This window comes from Rhineura floridana, chromosome 6, assembly GCF_030035675.1.
Source record: "Rhineura floridana isolate rRhiFlo1 chromosome 6, rRhiFlo1.hap2, whole genome shotgun sequence".
Lineage (NCBI taxonomy): Eukaryota > Metazoa > Chordata > Lepidosauria > Squamata > Rhineuridae > Rhineura > Rhineura floridana.
This window is the reverse complement of record NC_084485.1, coordinates 98,058,930-98,077,925: the sequence shown is the minus strand read 5'-3', so window position 1 is coordinate 98,077,925 and position 18,996 is coordinate 98,058,930. Positions and strand designations below refer to the sequence as shown.

Genomic DNA, 18,996 nt, shown 5'->3' with positions numbered 1-18,996 from the left:
CCAATAATGGCCTGGCCTGAGGGCACGTAAACCCTTCTTGCCAGAAGCAAGTAAGCTAGATTAAATGTTCCCTAAAGGCGTTGAACTGTGACCTGGCAGGCCAGGGTTTGAATCCCCACACAGCCATGAAGCTCCCTGGGTGACCTTGGGCCAGTCACTGCCTCTCAGACTCAGAGGAAGGCAATAGTAAACCACCTCTGTCTGAGTACTGCTTACCATGAAGACCCTATCTGGGATCAACTTGAAGGCAGTCCATTTCCATTTTGCATCACCCTAAGCTTGTGAGAAAGAATGACCTTGTCACTTCAGATGGACCTAGGAACACCCTATTTTAGGTAAGATTTCTATTTTAATCTCCAGAGAATTTTTTTTGAATGGTATGCGCCAAGCAACTGTGATTGATACAATGTATCATGTTTAATGATATCACTAGGGCCCGCCCTGTGATGTCACTAGGGCCCGCCCCCTGACATCACTAGGGCCCGCCCCCATTTTCTCAGGTTTTTGGATGGTTCCGACCTGGCAACCCTAGTTATAGGTTACTTCAGTTCATTATCCAGGAAGGATAAGTAACTTGTAGAACACCCATTTAAAAACTTTAGCAAAATCCTGCAAAGGTATTCGGGGAAGATAATATACCAAGAAGAATGCATAATGATCAGAGGTCGCATGTACATGAAACAATTCAACTTTGATAGTTAGTAAAAAATGAGAATTGGAAAGTATTTTTAAAAAGTGCTTCTGCACTTCATTCTAAACAGGAAAGTAAAAATAGGCATAATTTTAGCTGAAACACACCACTTACTGTTACAAAGCAGATCATAGCCATACTTTTAAAAAAAGAAGAAATAATAATGTGTGTGCCAAAATAACAGTTGACACACAATCTACTTGGAGTAGGGATACCATGGGATGCTTCTTAGCAAGGTGGCAATGGCCCTATTCTGCCATCATGTAATTCATGTGGGGGCAAAACTGCAGGAAGCCAAACCAACGCCAGCGTTTTTCAAGCTTTACTTGTAATGTCCATTCCACCAATGCCCAAAGAATACACAACAGAAATATATACTATGAGTCAAGCCTTTGAAAGTGATGCTCACTTGACAGCAATAGAATTTCTCATAAAGGGACATTGTTTTATTAATTTCCCCCCTAACAATTCTTTGTTTCTATTAATATGTAGCCAGGAGTGGGAGTGCATCTTGCATCACAAACAGGAAACCAAATTCCTCCTACCACTGTTCTTTCAAAGCACAGATAGTCAAGGAGGTACTGTGTTACTCATATAAACCCTTCATTTGCTACCTTCATCCTATTGGGATGGAAAGAAAAAAGGGCAGTACTCAACACTCATATTAGGATGAGGTTTTTCTCTTGACAGTAATAGGTGACCAGGCCCAGAGATTATTTAAGTGGTATTTTCTCCCCAAAAACCGTTTGTTCTGAAGACTTCTGAAGATTTGTTTTAAATTCCAAGAGAAGACTGAAAGCATGTAGTTCCATCACTAATTTAGTGGCAATATATTCATAAAGGAGTCTTTGTGCTACATTAGCTTTTAAAATATGAGGTACTGACAACCCCAAGAAATAGCTATATCATATCTACAACATTTTCTACTTGAGGAAAAATGTGCACTGCTTTGGGGGGAGGGGGGAACAGGCAATGCATAAAGCATTGCTATTCAGTGAAAAATCATTATTTGGTCCCTTAAGTAGCCCCTTAAGTACAGGAATGAGTATGAAAATTTATCAGGCCATTTAAAAAACAGTCTGCAGGCTTCAGTACCTAAGAGGTCTGGAGTTCATGAACATTTAACAGATGTTGCTTCCACACTAACCCTTTTCTCTGGAATTGGCATCTTTTGTTTGCTTACTCTTTATGGAGAATCCAGATAATAACAATGTCAAATTGTTTTCTATACTGCCCTTATATTTTTCCAAGACCTGACCTGTGGTAAATCTTTTTGCAAAACTATCACAGTATCAGCCTATCTAATGTAGACATGCAAAGTACTCTTGAGGCTTTTTGGGACTCCTGTAAATTAAATAAAAGTATGTAGGCCCTGCCCATTTTATTGTTTTCTGTTGATCACACCTGGTAGGTTAGTGATGAGTAGCTTCTTTTACTTTTCTTATTGTTAGTTTCTGTTCCTGTAGGGACAGGGTAGAGAAGACTTTACTTACTGATTTTGAGTTATATCCAGCTAAGTCATAGCATGAGCAGATCAATTTCTGCTCGTGCAACAAAACTCACCCTGCCTTTCCTCCCCCTTGCCCCCAATCTGTTCTAGAAATTCCTCCAATCCTCTGGTGCCGATTTGGGGGGTGAAGGGGGATGAAGACAGGAAGAGGGAATTCCATTTTGCGAGCGGATATTCTGCTCACAGAACGACTTCATTAGAATCAACCCTTCATTTTTTTTCCGTTTCAGTTTTAATACCACAATAATGCTACTTCACTCTTAAAAATGGGGGGAAGTACAAGTTATCAAAGATCCCTCCTTCACTAAAAGAACAGAAACTGACACTGAGACCATTAGAAAAGACTATTCAGAGGACAATTAAAAAGCTATTCATCCTCAATCCCCCAGCAGTGTTCGACAGGAAACAACAAAATGGGCAGAATCTGCAAACAGGAAACTTTTCATGAATATTGCAAGAACATTTGCCCAATGGCATCTTGGCCATAAGGAAGGGCACCAATTGATAATATAACCCTAAAGCACTACCTGGAACCTCTGTTTAATTCCACTTACAGCTAATTATGGAAAAGCAATGCTTCAGCAAAGCAAAAAAAGCTCTAGCGTGGAAGTCAGATTAGTTAATATATATGTAGGTTTTATAGCACCACTGGCTTAATTATGAGAAAACCTAAATGCTAGTGTCTGCTATTTAGTGAGACTTTTCTCCTGCATGAACCAACTTCCACTATTCAGGAACAATGACTGAATCTATAAAGTATGCAGCAATTCAAAGTTTAAATCTATACCCTTAAATATGTCATTAGTAAGTTATGACATAAAATAAAAGTTCACAAGAAACATGGATTTTTGCAATCCTGAAAGGTTAACATAACTCGGGAAACATAAAAGGTCAGGTCTGAAGTTTGGTATTTTTGTAGATGAAAACCATCACCTTGATGTGGCAAAAGGTCAGAAGAGACCCTGTGAATTGTATGAGGCGCCCTGCATCATCAAAAAGATCTCACATCAATTAAAAATGAAACCAAGTATGGGTGCTAGGTTTCACTTTAGTAAAATTATTTTTGTTGATTTAAAAAAGGACATGCTTTCAACATATGCATTGTTTCACTTTTCATGCAATATATGAAACAAAATGGTTTTATAATGCCAATTTCTCATAAAAGTTTTACACATCCTGTATTTTATGGTAGACAGCAATTTAAAAAAAGAAAAAAATGTTTTTAACCAGTCCTACTAATTAACTACATTACTAATGAGAGCAAATGTAATCTCTCAAGAGATATGTAATATGGACACATCTATATAACTGCAGGAACACTGTGGTGGCAGCCAAGGCCAGCAACCAAGTGAAGAGGGCAGGTGGCTGGGAGGTGAGATTGGGTGGAGAGCAGGAGAGCAAGCAGGGGCAAGGGAAGGAGGAGGGCGAGTGGACGTGGGGGGAGGCGATGCTTTCCTCTCCCCACATGCCCCATACATCCTAAATCTGCTCCAGAAGTTTAAGGGCACCATAGAACATATTTGGGGGTGCACCAGGAGAGGAAGTCCCGTTGCATAGCTGAAGGTGCTGGCATTAGCTGAAATGTTGAGCTGGATACCGCTCATAGTTATTGACTGAGTTAATCTACATACCTCTTTTTCATCATAAGAGAAACAAAGCCACCAACCTGTTTTTTAATTGTGAATTGTTAACACCTGGATGAATTCTATGAACTCAACTGACATTAAAATAATTATAATGTGCCAAGCAAGCCTTTCTCTCCTGATCAACGAGGTCACTGTCACTCACACAGAATGCCCCCAGACTGACAAAGTACCACATCTGATACCTTTAGAAAACTCGGGCCTGATTTACATAAGATGCTGAGTGCATTCTCAGTTCTGTGCAATCAGGTTATTGTGTTTAAGAGGGCTCCTAATCTGGGCACCTGTCCATATGCGCACAGTGTTTTTATGCCAACAGCCTTCCTTCGAGTTGTAGGCCACTAACAGGGTTGGCACGCTGGTTGTAAACCATTTATATGTGAAGTCAGTGGTTTCCACACTGGTATCCATGGGTTGCGCAAGCAGAAGCCATCACACAACTAATCTATCCCATTCCCTCCTCCCCCTTGTAGCCCTGTCTGCCCATCAAACAACCTCTCTGGAAGGACAGCATGAACTGTGCCATGTGGAGCTGCAGAGGGAAGGGAGAATCACCAATCCATCATGATCACAAAAGACACTGCACAGATGGGGCAACTCAGCAGCACCCATTTGAATCCACACTTAATCAATCTGATCTTAAGAGCAACCAAACCATCAAGTAAGTTCCTAGGTTTGGGAATACTAGCTACTCATCTTGAGTACTGCATCCAGTTCTGGACACCACACTTTAAGAAGGATGCAGACAACTGGAACAGGTTCAGAGGAGAGCAACAAGGATGATCAGAGGACTGGAAACAAAGTCCCATGAGGAGAAACTGAAAGAACTGGGCACATTTAGCATTGAGGAGAGAAGATGAGGGGAGATATGATAGCACTCTTCAAGTACTTGAAAGGTTGTCACACAGAGGAGGTCCAGGATCTCGATCATCCCAGAGTGCAGGACACAGAGTAAGTTACAGGGAGCCAGATTTTGGCTGAACATCAGGAGAAACTTCCTAACTATTACAGCAGTATGACAATGGAACCAATTGCCTGGGGAAGCATTCAAGATGCTGATGGACAACCATCTGTCGAGTATGCTTTAATTTGGATTCCTGCATTTAGCAGGGGGTTGAACTCAAAGGCCTTATAGGCCCCTTCCAACTTTACTATTCTACTAGTATTGATTCTAGTACTGATTCTACTTCTCCAGAAAAACATCACAACACATAATGCCAACTATGAGGATTATTATTATTATTATTTTAATTTATTATCCAGTCTTCACCCTGAGGTCCCAGAGTGGGTTACAATAATTTTAAAAACATCCTTAAAAAGTTAAAACAACTTACATCCACATAAATATGATGGGTCCTAAAAATATTCATCTCAGGTGTCAAAGGACAAGATAAAGAGGTGCATCTTCAGTATTTGCTGAAAACTATATTGTGAAGTTGTCAGACACATCTCTGTGGGGAGGAAGTGCCACAACGTAGAGCCTGTCACAGAGAACACCCTCTCCTGGGCCACAACCATCTGAGCTTCTGAGGGCAGTGGAACTACCAAGAAGGCCCCCTTTGCTGTTCTTAACACCCAAGAGAATCTGTTTTGATATGATAAAACCGCAGGCAAACATACTAGCTGAAATCTTGGGGATCAGGATACAAGGAAAAACTATCTTGAATCTATGGTATTTGCTTTCACAAGAGTTAGTGACGGCCACCAACATGGATGGCTTTAAAAGAAGTTTAGACAAAATCACGGAAGAGAAGACTTATCAACGGCCATTAGCCACAGTGGCCATGTTTTGTTTCCACTGCTCCCATACTGTTGGAGGCTGTATGCCTCTGAATGCCAGTTGCTCGGAATTGCAGGTGTGAAGAGTGCTGTTGTGCTCAGGTTTTGCTTGTGGGCTTCCGATGGACATTAGGCTGGCCACTGTGAGAACCAAATGCTAGACTAGATCGGCCTCTGGACTGATCCAGAAGGGTTATTATGTTTAAATTGCTAAAACCTTTATGCTGTGAGGCAAAGGAAGGTTGAAGTTGCAGATCTAAAGCTAACAAAAAGCTGAATAAAGGATATTGGATCCATGGTTCAAACATATACCTATTTGATTTTTTTGTTTACAATTTAAGCAGCTGCAAAAAAGGATTTCCCCCCCAAAGGTATAAAATTGTCACTCCAAAAGTGTTGTCCTATTATTGTTTATTTCCCATATTTCTCATCTTAATTTCAGATTTTTAAGGAACTTGCTCTCATTTGCAACATACACAGAAGTTCGTTTTAAATGGAAAGCTCCTTTCTCTTGTCCTTGAAATGCACTATATAAATATTGTATTCAATTCTTAGCTTGCTCTTCATAAATAATTTATGTTAAAAAAAAAATCTTCGTGAGGCCCATCAGCCATTAGGGGGCTCAAATTTCTGTTAAAACATTTATTTACTGCTTATACTCTTTTAGTGTATGGGGAAAATGCTAAAAGGTGCATCTGGTAATAGCTATTAGTATTGCATTTAAGCAAAAAAAAATCTCAAAAATGCCAAAGGTTTAAGAGCCTCATCTTATACTTTGCTTAAAAAAAAAAAAAAAGATTAGGTTCAGCACTCCCAAGTTTGCAAGAAGCGAATCCTTGTCCCCTCACTCCAGGTCTTGGAGTGAAGCAGAAGTAGTCATCGGTGCTGCCTGCTGCTGCAGATCTGGAGTGAGTGGGGGAAGCACAAAGCAGAGGGCTTGTTTATAGCATGAAGCAAACAGGATACCAGTGGGCATTTGTGATCCATCCTGTATGCCACAGCTTCTAACCCTGTCACTGCTTTGTGCAAAATATGATTTTCTGTCTCTTTGGGGATCAAGTGAGGTTGAGTCATCCAGGTTTGTTCCACTTGCCTTACATAGAATGCTATGGAAGCTAAAGTGGTGCACGTTTCTCTTAGGGACACGTCAGGTACAGAAGGGGAAAAGACTATGCTGTGAAAAAATTTGTGCCATGGTAGTATCAGGAATACTAAGAACCAGTTATACAGAAGAGACTTTCACCCGCAGTTGTAATTTTTGGACATCTGCATCTCTTTTGCATATCATGAAACTATAGATTTCATTACTGATACCAAATTATTTCAATTTAGTGCTGCTGCATTGAACTGTTATAGAAACCTGTTCTCAAAGTGGTCATGGGAAAATATCAGGTAATTAAGTTTGAAGAATGAGGAGTTTTGATTTTTCACATTTATGCAAGCTAATGTTCTCATTAAGACATGCCTACTTAGGACAACCATTAAAAGTCCATTAACTGAACAAGGAAACGTGAATTATGCTACCCTGGAAAATTTCTAGCAAATGAACATTATGGTCTTTTAATGGAAATCTGCTATAAGTATTGTGCAATTATCAAGTCTAAAACTCTAATTACATTAGGCTTTAGGAAAGTTCAAAGCAACTTAAAGATAATGTAACAAGCTAGTGAAAGGAGTGTGGTACAGTTCATGAGTTAAGCACATTGTTTTAAGCTTGCTGATGATGTTGATTAGCAGCACTGCAACCGAAGGGCTGTGCCATCTAAATCAAAATGCGAATATTTGTATATTCTTCTCTGCTGATCTAAAGATCTGCCTTGTATCCACAGTCACTTCAAAAGTGCTTTGGCAGAAAAGCCATATATGATGATGATGATGATGATGATATATTAGATAACTATTTTAGAAATACACCTTTGGTGACTATAAGAAATATAATGGATATTATGGGTTGTATGCAAATAAGTCCTACTCAGAGTAAACCCACTGAAATTAATAAACCTAAGTTAGTTCATTATTATCTATTAAGTTCAATGGGTCTACTCTGAGTAGGACTAGCACTGAATACCACCCAGTGAATATAATGAAGTGAACAATTATTGGGTGTATCTTGACCATTTTTCTTTAATCCAGTAAGACACCAATTCTCAAAAGTCGGAGGTTTGGGTCTCCCTAGGGAAATGTGGGAATATGTTATGGCAAGTCTCTCTCTTCCAACCTATTGCTTGCCATCCAAATGCCCCTATCCTAATCTATGAATAGCTGGAAGGAGGGTCATTCTTGCATTATGTCCTTTCTTTGAGGAGGGTGACCCCAGAACCAGTACTCTTTCACTCTTGGGCAGGTACATACAATTTCTCTTAATGGTGAGAAGAAATAAGGATGTACACTTCAAAATTCATGTTCCCTTCTCAAATTAATTCCTTCTCCAACCTTAATGTTAGGTAAAAAAATGTGAAGGGGAAGTTGGCACTTACTGTAACCACAATTAATGCTGATCAAGATTGCCTTTAATATCAGATCTGAAACACTTTAAGCTGCAATTTCAGACTCTGGTTAAATGGATACCATAGCTGCTAATCGTTTTAAATTTTATTTAATTGTTTATACTGCACATTAACAATATGTTTCTGGGCAATGTACAATTTTTAAAGAACAACCCTTAAAATATAAACATCTAAAAGGCACTCAACCATGAGTGCTTTTCCCAAAAAGGAAAAGCCTCAGGAAATGAAACGGGCTTCACTTCATGCTGAAAAAAACCCACAACATAGGTATCAGATGAGCTTCTGAGATGGCATTCCACAACCAGGGCACTACCACTAAAAAGGCCCTCTCCTTAGTGGCCTCTCACTTTGCCTAATTTGGCATTGGCCCCTGAAGAACTGCCTTTAAAGATTCTTGGTGTCTGGACTGGTATATTTGGAAGGAGAAAATCCTAGGGAGGTAGTCTTTAACTGCAGTAAAGTGAAGGAGGAAAATTGGCTCCAGAGGAGGGACGCAGCAGGAGGGAACTCACATATTCTTGAGGATGGCTCCCAATTTCTCAACCAAGATTAAGAGGAAGTTAGTATTACATCTCCACCAGCCCTTGATAGATGAAGTAGTAAAAACCAAACACATTAGCTTTCTCTGGCTCTAGGTTGATAAAGGAAAGATCTGTAGGGGTTTTTTTTCTTTATCTAGGTAGAGGTTTTTTCAGCAAATATCAGGCCAGAACTACAGAATGTGGCGTACTTTGCGGAAGCAGTAATTTTATTTATATTAAACTCCTCATCTTCCTCTTCCTACTGATAACATTCACTTACCAAAGACTGATACAGTCCAGACATAGTGGGAAATAATGCATGAAAACATTAAAGGGTGAGAGTTGGGCCCATGTGTTCCACTCTTCCCCTCCTATACATGTGAGAAGAAGAGACTTAAAGTTCTGTTTTTAACTAGTCACAGCTCCCTGTTATTTCAGAGCTCAAGGAACTGTGGTTTTTTAACCAAACTATGGCTTGATTCTGGTTTGTTTTAAATTTCAGTGTCCTCTCCTCATACACAAAGGAGGAGACAACTAGAGAGAGAACTGCACACACCTGTGGCTTACCACAGGACGTTGTGGTATATATGTCTTTAATATATGTTTACCTATTTTTGCATATTTATTTGCCACCAGATCTTCTAATCCAATCAGCTTCCAGAAACTATCATCCCAGCCTTTCTCCGAAGAGTATGTCCATTTACATACCAATGTGCACAAAGATCTGTGGATGAAATGAAATCTGCATTACATTTCAGCATCAACTCAAGGCTAAGGGTTTACATGAAATGATCAAACTACATATAATCCAAAACATCTGATATAGCACTTTTAGCATATGTTTTTTGTGAAATTTAAACATTTTTTTAAAAAAATGAGATCAGGCAAATCCGAAATGTGACATGATATACAAACAACACTGCCCCCTAAACAATACTCTTACAGGGCCTAATAACATCAGCCATTCATTTACATGTTGGATAATGGAATGGTGCTTTATAGATTACAGCAAAGCCTTTGACTGTGTAGATCATGAAAAACTACGGAATGCTTTAAAAGAAATGGGGGTGCCACAGCATCTGATTGTTCTGATGCACAACCTATACTCTGCACAAGAGGCTACTGTAAGGACAGAATATGGAGGAACCAATTGGTTCCCCATTGGAAAGGGTGTGAGACAGGGGTTTATTTTATCACCCTATTTGTTTACTCTGTACGAAGAACATATCATATGGAAAGCAGGATTGGACCCAGATGAAGGAGGTGTGAAAACTGGAGGGAGAAATATCAGTAATTTAAGATATGCAGACGATACCATACTACTAGCAAAAACCACTAATTATTTGAAACAAATGCTGATGAAAGTTAGAGGAAAGCACAAAAGCAGGACTACAGCTGAACGTCAAGAAGACTAAAGTAATGACAACATAAGATTTATGTAACTTTAAAGTTGACAATGAGGACATTGAACTTGTCAAGGATTATCAATACCTCGGCGCAGTCATTAACCAAAATGGAGACACCATTGTGGAGGCCACCACAAAAAGAAGAAGAAGAAGCAAATACAAACACAAATACAGGTACTAATTATAAAAGATAAAACAGCAAGAGCTAACACAGAATGTAAAAGCAAGCAGCTATTCCCTACAGCACTACGGTTAATGACCAGCATATTAACTTCAGGAAGATCCTGCATTACAATATGATGCATGGATAGATGTCATTTGTGTTTAATGTAGGCACCAGGAGATTGGCTGGAACAGAAACGAAGAGGGGAGAAATTTGTCCCAGCCTGGTCAGCACCACCACCATCACAAAGAACTGGATACCCAGAGCTGTAGCTCACAAACACATACATAAATGAGCAACATAAAGCTTCCCATTATCGGTTGGTATTTAACATCCTGTGTGTTGAACTCTAATTGCACTGGTCAATTATTGCCTTCAGAGATTATTGGGGGGATGATCTGGCAGGTAAGCATGCATACACATGCACACACACACATCCCTTCTACCTGCAGATGGGAGCTAGTAGAAGATGGTAAAGGCAGGCTCTGAGAAAGGATAGGAAATTCTACATTTGACCATGCTTTCCAAGTAAGGATTTGGCTTGAAAAACTATAGAAGCCTGAGGTAATTAGCAACTCAGGGCAAATCCAAGCCCAACCTGCTGCGCAGTGGGGCTTAATGGGTCTACCAACACATCCACAGCCCTGCCACACATGCTGCCCAGCATGAAAGGGGTTCCAAATGCTGTCAAGTGACAACAGTAGGGCTGGCTCAGCCACTCCCTGCCCCTGGAACCCGCCCCTCATTTGGGGGCTTTCCATTGGCTGCCACCAGTGGGGCTGCCACCAGTAGCAGTTCTGCCCATCCACATGTTCAGCTGGCACTACTCAAAAGGCAAAGGCTGTCAGGGCTGGATTCTGTCCAATCTAATCTCTTCTCAGCCCAGTGCAAAGGGGTGTTGGATTGTGCCCTTAGCCAGGAAGAAAACAGGAAGAGAGGCAAGCTGGTTAAGCAGAGGGAGAGAAGGGCAGCTGGGCCATTCTTTCAGCTCCAGTGAGACCAGCAACTTTATGTTCCTTCTCTCCTGGAACTGTTTCCATTCCAGCTGGTTGTTATAAGAACTTTGTAACTAAGAAGCAGCGCCTGAGTTTGCTTTTTTCCTTATTCCTCCCAATCCCTTTTCCTTTTGTGTCACATATTTTAGATTGTAAATCTGAAGGCAAGGGCTGCCTTATCACTGATATTTATATGCCACTCTAGGAACCTTTTTAAACTGAACAGCAGAATAAAAAATGCTGCATATGAATAAATAAATAAAAACTGGATCATGTAAATAAATAGGAAAGAGCCCATACGTAATAGAACTAAGCAGGAATAGATTTGGTTTTTATATTTTTGCCTTTTTCGTTTTACTTGACTTCTCACTTGTTATACCATGACCCCACATCTACGCACTTGTATCTCAAAGTAATTCTCAGATTTCAAGCACGCATATTTAGGGTTCAGGACGTTAGATTTTAAATAGGGATGGACCTTGTTTGGTGTTGCTCCTTCCAAGGTCTTCCTTAAAAAACCCTTGCATAATATTTGATTAAATGGATGAAGTTGGGACCATACGGCTGGGATGTGGACAATTCTTATCAGTTGACACTTGCTGCCTGTTGTGGTGACCAAGAATTGTTACTAAAAAACTTAAAGTTTAAGTTCCTAAGCCTTCAAAACTATGAGATGGGTTTAGAAATCATTATGTTTTAATTTGGATTCCTGCACTCAGTAGGAGGTTGGACTTGAAGGCCTTTATAGGCCCCTTCCAACTCTATGATTCTGTGATGTGTAAATGCAAGTGGAATTTGAAATTTTATTTTATTTGCCTTTTTGTTACAATTCCACAAATACAGAGTCTTGTGTTTTCAAATACACTGATGCAAAGTCTCGAATTTTTACCAAAAGGACAAATCTTATGACACTCAGTTCTTTAGCATATAAAATGTATAACATTTTAATATAACATTTAGTAACATTGTAAACATTAATAATGTTGTAAACCCAAAATGGTTTCTGCCCTTCCAGGGGGGCAGTGCACATGATCTTCACTGCACGACAGCTTCAAGAAAAATGCAGGGAGCAAAACCGGCCTCTGTATATGGCGTTTATTGATCTGACTAAGGCCTTTGATACTGTAAATCAAACTGCTCTCTGGACCATCCTTCTGAGAATTGGGTGCCCCGATAAATTTGTGAATATTTTGCGACTCCTCCATGACAACAAAAATGTGATCTCAAAGTGATCCATTCAAAGTAGGATCAGGCGTCAAACAGGGAGGTGTCATTGCTCCGACCTTATTTTCTACTTTCATTGCCATGATTCTACACCTTGTTGAGGGGAAACTTCCCACTGGCGTGGAAATCACATATCGAACAGATGGAAAGCTTTTCAATCTTAGTAGACAGAAAGCAAAAAGTAAGGTAATCACAACCTCTGTCATAGAACTTCAATAAGTTGATGATAATGTAGTCTCCGCACATTCAGAGGAAGATCTTCAAACTATCCTAAATGTCTTTGCAGAAGCATATGGAAAACTTGGCCTCTCGCTTAACATCAAAAAAACCCAAAGTGCTTCATCAGCAAATGCAAACCAATCCCTCTGTAGCACCATCAATCCAACTTAACGGTGCAACGCAGGAGAATATCGATCACTTTTCCTATCTTGGCAGCCATCTCTCTGTAAAAGCTGACATCCGACGCTGAAATTCAGCATCGTCTGAGCTCTGCGAGTGCCGCATTCTCCCGAATGAAGCGTAGTGTGTTTGAGGATCAGGATATTCGCAGGGAGACCAAAATGCTTATTTACAAAGCCATTGTACTACCAACCTTACTGTACGCCTGTGAAACATGGACCATCTATAAACGCCACTCCCAACTTCTGAAAGATTCCACCAACGCTGCCTCCGGAAAATTCTGCAAATTACTTGGAAAGATAGGCGGACTAATGTTAGAGTATTGGAAGAAACAAAGACCACCAGTGTTGCAACAATGATCCTCCAACATCAACTTCGCTGGACCGGCTATGTTGTTCGAATGCCTGATCACTGTCTTCCAAAGCAGCTACTTTACTCCCAACTTAAGGATGGAAAACGGAATATCGGTGGACAGCAAAAGAGGTTTAAAGATGTTCTCAAAGCTAATCTAAAAAAATGTAACATAAGCATCAGAACTGGGAAGCCTTGGCCCATGAGAGTCCCTATTGGAGGTCGGCCATTATCAAAGGTGCTATGGACTTTGAAGAAGCATGAGTACAGGGCAAAAGGGACAAACGAGCTAAGCGGAAGGCACATCAAGCAAATCCTCATCTGGAAACCTATGTCCTCACTGTGGGAGGCTGTGTGGATCCAGAATTGGCCTCCACAGTCAATTACGGACCCACTGTTAAAGACCTTACCCTGGAAGACAATCTTACTCGGCCACGAGTGATCGCCAATGATTCATGTGAATTTTTAGATATATTTTATAATTGTTATATTCTTTGTTTTGTATATGATTCACTTTGTTTTCATGTTATGTATATTGTTTAGAGATTTATTGCTTAATTAGGTTACTTAAAATGTGGATTATTGTTTTTCTTATTATTAGCAACTGTATTGAATGTAGAATTTATATTGATTTTTGTTGAAATGTAAACCACTTTGAGATTTTTTGAAATATAAAGTGGGATACAAGTTAAATAAATAAAATAAATAAATAATAACATTTAGAAATAGAAACAAATGGAACAGCATGAAAAATGTGTGCCTCTTGTTCTTAGTTTACAAAAACAAAAGATTTTTCAGATGAATTTATTTTATTTATTTATTATTAAAAGATTAATGTCACTTAATATTTTCAAAATGACTTTTGAGGCTGCACAGCTGTAACTGCTTCCTCATCTAGAATACCACTGTAGCAACCTAGAGGCTAGTCAATATTGAGTACAGCGATTTGTGTGCAAAACTATACCATTTGACTGACAGTGACCCCCAAACAAATATACTTATGTGTAGGAGTAGATTGTGTGCATATGAATGGATGTGGAGACAGCCTCTTTAACTATCAAATGATGCTATTTTCTCAAACAATATTGGTCACACGGTGAGGGAGAAAAGGTTTCAGTCCTTTTCATCTTCCTCAAAAATAGGTGATTTAGAACAGAGATGGCAGCTCTGATTATGGTGCTTTGTGATACAGATCTCAGGTAATAAATGCTGATCTTTCCTTTCCCTTTTGTTTTCAGAACCCTTTTCCAAAGAGGTATATGGGTATGGAAGGTTGTCTCCACATAGAAATCATCCTTCCTGATTCACAATCTATTATCTACACTATTCCTTTAACATAAGTTAAAATATGGCATATGATATCAATATGGCATGATTTTACTCCACCTAACTAAAATCCTCACTTAATACCACTCAAAAATATTTTTCACAAAATGCAATCAGTTGGTGCATCTGTGCTGTGTATCCTTAACAGGAAACATGGTTTCTTCTCCTAGTCAGAAACATATGCACAAGAAAGAGAAGCAAGAAAAACTGAAACAGATGCATTCCAGCTGCTGCACTCCAGGTCTACCAAGGAAGTCCATGTGTACCAAGGATGTCTTGGCTCAGGTTTAAGGCAGCCTAGAAATGATCATAATTAGCATCAACAAATCAAACAGCTCCAAATCATATAGCCAGTTCCTTAACTTTTGTATTCTTTGAATGGCTAAAGACAAACCCAGACATATTTCAAGTTTTGAAAAAGAAAGAGAAATGAATCCCTATTGGATCTTACTAAGATTTCATCTAGTCTAGTAACCCATAACTGTGGTCAGCCAGGTGCTCCTGTGATGCTCATAGGCAGGGCATGAAGACAGCAATTCTCCCCTGATGTTACCTCCATTCAGGGGCACAGCTTCCACACAAGGGAAACTCTATTCCCTTACTGTAAACCGCCCAGAGAGCTTCGGCTATGGGGCGGTATATAAATACAATAAATAAATCATGACTAACAAGTCATTAAAAGACTGAACCTTCATTAATTTCTCTAATTTTCTTTAAAAGTGATGTAATCCTGCAGCCATCACTACATTTTGGGACATTAATTTACACTGGGATAAATATTATGAAGGGCAATATATGAAGGCCTAAGTAGATAAAAATAAGCAAATAACTTAATTACACATTATGTGAAAAAATATTTCCCTCTGTCCATCCCAAATCTGCTGTCAATCAATTTCAGTGGGTTACCCTGAGTTATAGTGAGAGGGAGAAAGATACTCTCTATTTACTTTCTATAACATCTAAGGGTGTTTTTTTCAAGTCTAGCAAACCTTAAATACTTTTAGCATTTTCTTACACAGAAAGTGCTCCACCCACTTCACCATTTTGATAGCCTTTTTTGAGTGGTCCACAAAGACTCTCAGCAATTTTCAAGTTGTCTGTGGGGAGAAATTACTGATCCCGTTAGTTCTACATGACCTTGATGAACATCCTTGGCTGAATCAGGGACACAGTCTGTAAATGATGAGTGGAGGCCCATTTTCTTTTCTTCTTTCCATTCAACCCCACCAAAAATATTCCACACCTGATGCCAAAGAACACTAGACTGGAATCTCTTAACAGTTTAGGAAAACAGGGAGTCACAAAAATAATTTGTTGGTGTTCATTTTACCCTTTCAGCTCTGTAGTCATACATCTCCAAATGATTTTTTTCTAGATTCCATCACTAACTTAGAAACTAGTAACATAAAAGTAATATTTAAAACTTTTAAAACAATTTGTCTTCTTTGTTAGAGATGGAACATATTTTGATATTAACTCATTCTAATTTGTGAATGCATTCTGTATTATGTATTTTAATAAGTTTGTTTGAGGAAATGCAACAACAGCATGAGCTGTTTTCATAGGAGTCATACAGTTTTCAGCTAATCTTCTAATGAGCATAAACGAGCTAGGCAGAGCTGAAAAATCACGTTCTTTAGAAGCTGGTCAAGTTAAAAGTTTGGCAGGCATCTCATTAGACTACACCATCTCAGACTCTCATAGGAGCTCTATTACAAATTAAAGTAAAACCGGGTAAGTGCCTGCTTGTGTTTTATCCTGATAATTTTTACCTGTAGAATTGCATGAAAGGAATACTTGTTTTAAATTTTGTATTGTCAACTAAGTAGGTATTACTAACATCATTACAATTTACTTCATAACCCATTTTGTTCCAGCAAGAAGAATCCCCTTAGTCTTATTTGTTATTTAGATGTGCTAGTTAATTCTAAATTAAAGTATCAAGAAGAAATTTAACAGAAGGAAGGAGGGGGTATGTCACTGCCCCACTAACTGCATAGGCAAGATATCTAAGGAGAGAATACCTAGTAAAAAATATTCCCTGAGATCAGGAGGCTATGAAACTGTTTTAAGGTGGTGCACATTGCTTCATACACTATGAAGCATTTTATACCTTGTAGGACATTCTGCAACAGTCACTGTTGCCAACATTTAACTCAGTTAACAATTAAGATGTTGTCTGTAACTTATAAAGCCCTAAACAGCTTAGGACCCAAACGCTTGAAGGAGAGCCACTTTCCATATTTTCCAGCCTGGGCCTTGCAATGCATGTGGGAGGCTATTCTTGTAAACCTGCTGAGGGTGTGGTCCATTGTACAGTGGCAAGAGATGGGGAATCTCTGCAACAGCACCCTGAATATGGAACTCCCTTCATTTGGCGATAAGGCTATCTTCCTTACACATTTGTGACAACTGAAAACGCATTTTCTCACAGAAGCATTAGAGGGAGGATTGTAAGTTTGGGATAGCTTTTTTTTTTTATCCACCGCTGAATTATTGAATGGTTTTAATGGTTTGATATAGTGTTTTAATTTTATTATTTATTTTGTTTTGTTCTGTTCAAATGCCCCAGGATTCTTTGGGTGGTGTAAACATATAAATAATAAACAACCTGCTGGCATTGAACACAGGTTAAACTAGGTAGGGAGTGACACAGAGGGATGTAAGCATGAAAAGCCTGATTTGTGCATGTGCGTCTTTTACTTTAAAAACAAAGTGGCTGAGACCTAAATAATGAAGGAGTTTTCAACCACCTGGATGCATCACAGCCTCAACTCTCAGGCAAATATCAGGTGTTGAAACCAGAAAGTTGATGATGGCCTCTACAAAATGTAATGAACTCTGTATTCTGCCTCTTGACAGAGATTTCTGGATTGTACCCAATGGTGGATTTCTAGTAGCAGAAGGTGCAACATCGCATTTTCACTAGGGTTGCCAGGTGTCCAATATTTGCCCAGAGACTCCAGATTTTTGGGGTCCTCTCCAGGTCTCTGGGGGAGTCACCTTAATCTCCAGACTCTCAGCTTTCACTTAAAAAAAGTTTCTGGGTGGTCTGGTTCTTGAGAGACACACTGAAATGTCAGTGTCCCCCCCAACGTCTGTTCAACAAGCTCATAGCTGGCTGCTCTAACCCCACCCTTTCAGTTTTGTAGCCAATAAGTGTTGATCTCCAGGTAGTACCGAGACCACATTGCAAGACCTGAAAACTATTGTTTCATAAGTTGCATAAATATATAATTTTCAGTTTTTTTCTCTCTAGTGTCCAGAAGTCAAACAAGTTTAAATTTTCCTGGGCTGTTGAAGAGGGCAGGGTTTTGGAAACCTTCCCAATATGAAGCTTTAATCCAATACTCGCCTCTCTGGGAGTAAAGCTGTAATGCTAATCCCACATACCCCATTGAATTCAATATACTTAGTACCATGGATAGGATTGTGCTGTAAATTAATAGGACTTTTGAGTGATCATAGCAAAGAATTGTGTTTGTGTTGTAAATTTGTCTCTTCCCCTCCAATCCTATTTTTAAAGCAATTAGGCAGAGCTTACTTAGGAATCGCTGCTTTTATTATGTAGGAAACTAATACTTTTTTTTTTTTTTACAGAAATGTTCTGCAATGGCCAACTGGTTTTGACAATAAACTATTATATAGAGTGTATGAATTTTTACATTTTCTCTCTCTCTCTCTCTCTCTCTCTCTCTCTCTCTCTCTCTGTGTGTGTGTGTGTGTGTGTGTGTGTGTGTGTAGTCTTCCCAACGACGAGGTAGGGTTGGTGACTGGAAACCAATACAGCTCACAACAAGAAATAAATCCCTTTAAAATCCCATAACCATAAAAACAAGTATAAACAGTTGCAAAACAGCTTAAAGTGACATGATTCTGAATTTTGAGTTGGGTGAGTGAAGTTTCTTATACCTTGAGATTGCAGTTCTGTGCACACTTCCATGGTCCAGTAAGCCCCACTGAATACATTGGAACTTGCTTCTGAGTAAACAAACATAGGATTGCACTACAAATATCTTTACAGGTTGTGTAAATAATAAACATCTTTGACAGTCATGCTTATATAAATATTCTTTTATTTACAGCACATGACGTCCCCTAAAGAATCCTGGGAAGTGTAGTTTCCCCCTCAGTTATAATTCCCACCACCCTTAACAGAGCAGAGGTATCATGTGCTGATAGAGTCTCACTCATGTCAGCAATCATGCCACAGCATTCTGCATTAACTGCAGCCCCCGAGTCAGGTTGTGCTGCATGGGGTTTCTGTGAATTGGCTGTCAGGATTATTTTAGTTTTGGTTTTTGGTTAGGAATCCTGACTGGTTGTGGAATGCTGAGTGTTCTGCCTTACTCATAGTAATTTTGTTGTGGTTGGTATGGTATTGCATTTAGGAAATCATCACTGTCTTTTCTTTCTCTATTTGCATTTCATTTACTTTTCACCTCACTCCCTTACATCCACAGAAGCAACAACAGTGGTTC

General features: G+C 39.3%; 1 protein-coding gene across 11 annotated transcripts in view; it reads right to left on the bottom strand.

Annotated features, from left to right (window-relative positions):
* Positions 1-18,996, bottom strand: part of FGGY (FGGY carbohydrate kinase domain containing) — a 274,220-nt gene that overhangs the window by 174,526 nt on the left and 80,698 nt on the right. For 9 of the 11 annotated variants that reach the window (XM_061633210.1, XM_061633206.1, XM_061633207.1 and 6 more), the window contains one exon: positions 9,260-9,375. In XM_061633210.1, the coding sequence (XP_061489194.1) occupies positions 9,260-9,375 (116 nt within the window). Of the gene's footprint in view, positions 1-9,259; positions 9,376-13,031; positions 13,129-18,427; positions 18,497-18,996 lie in introns of all 11 variants that reach the window. The other 2 variants (XM_061633212.1, XM_061633213.1) reach the window with 2 other exon arrangements.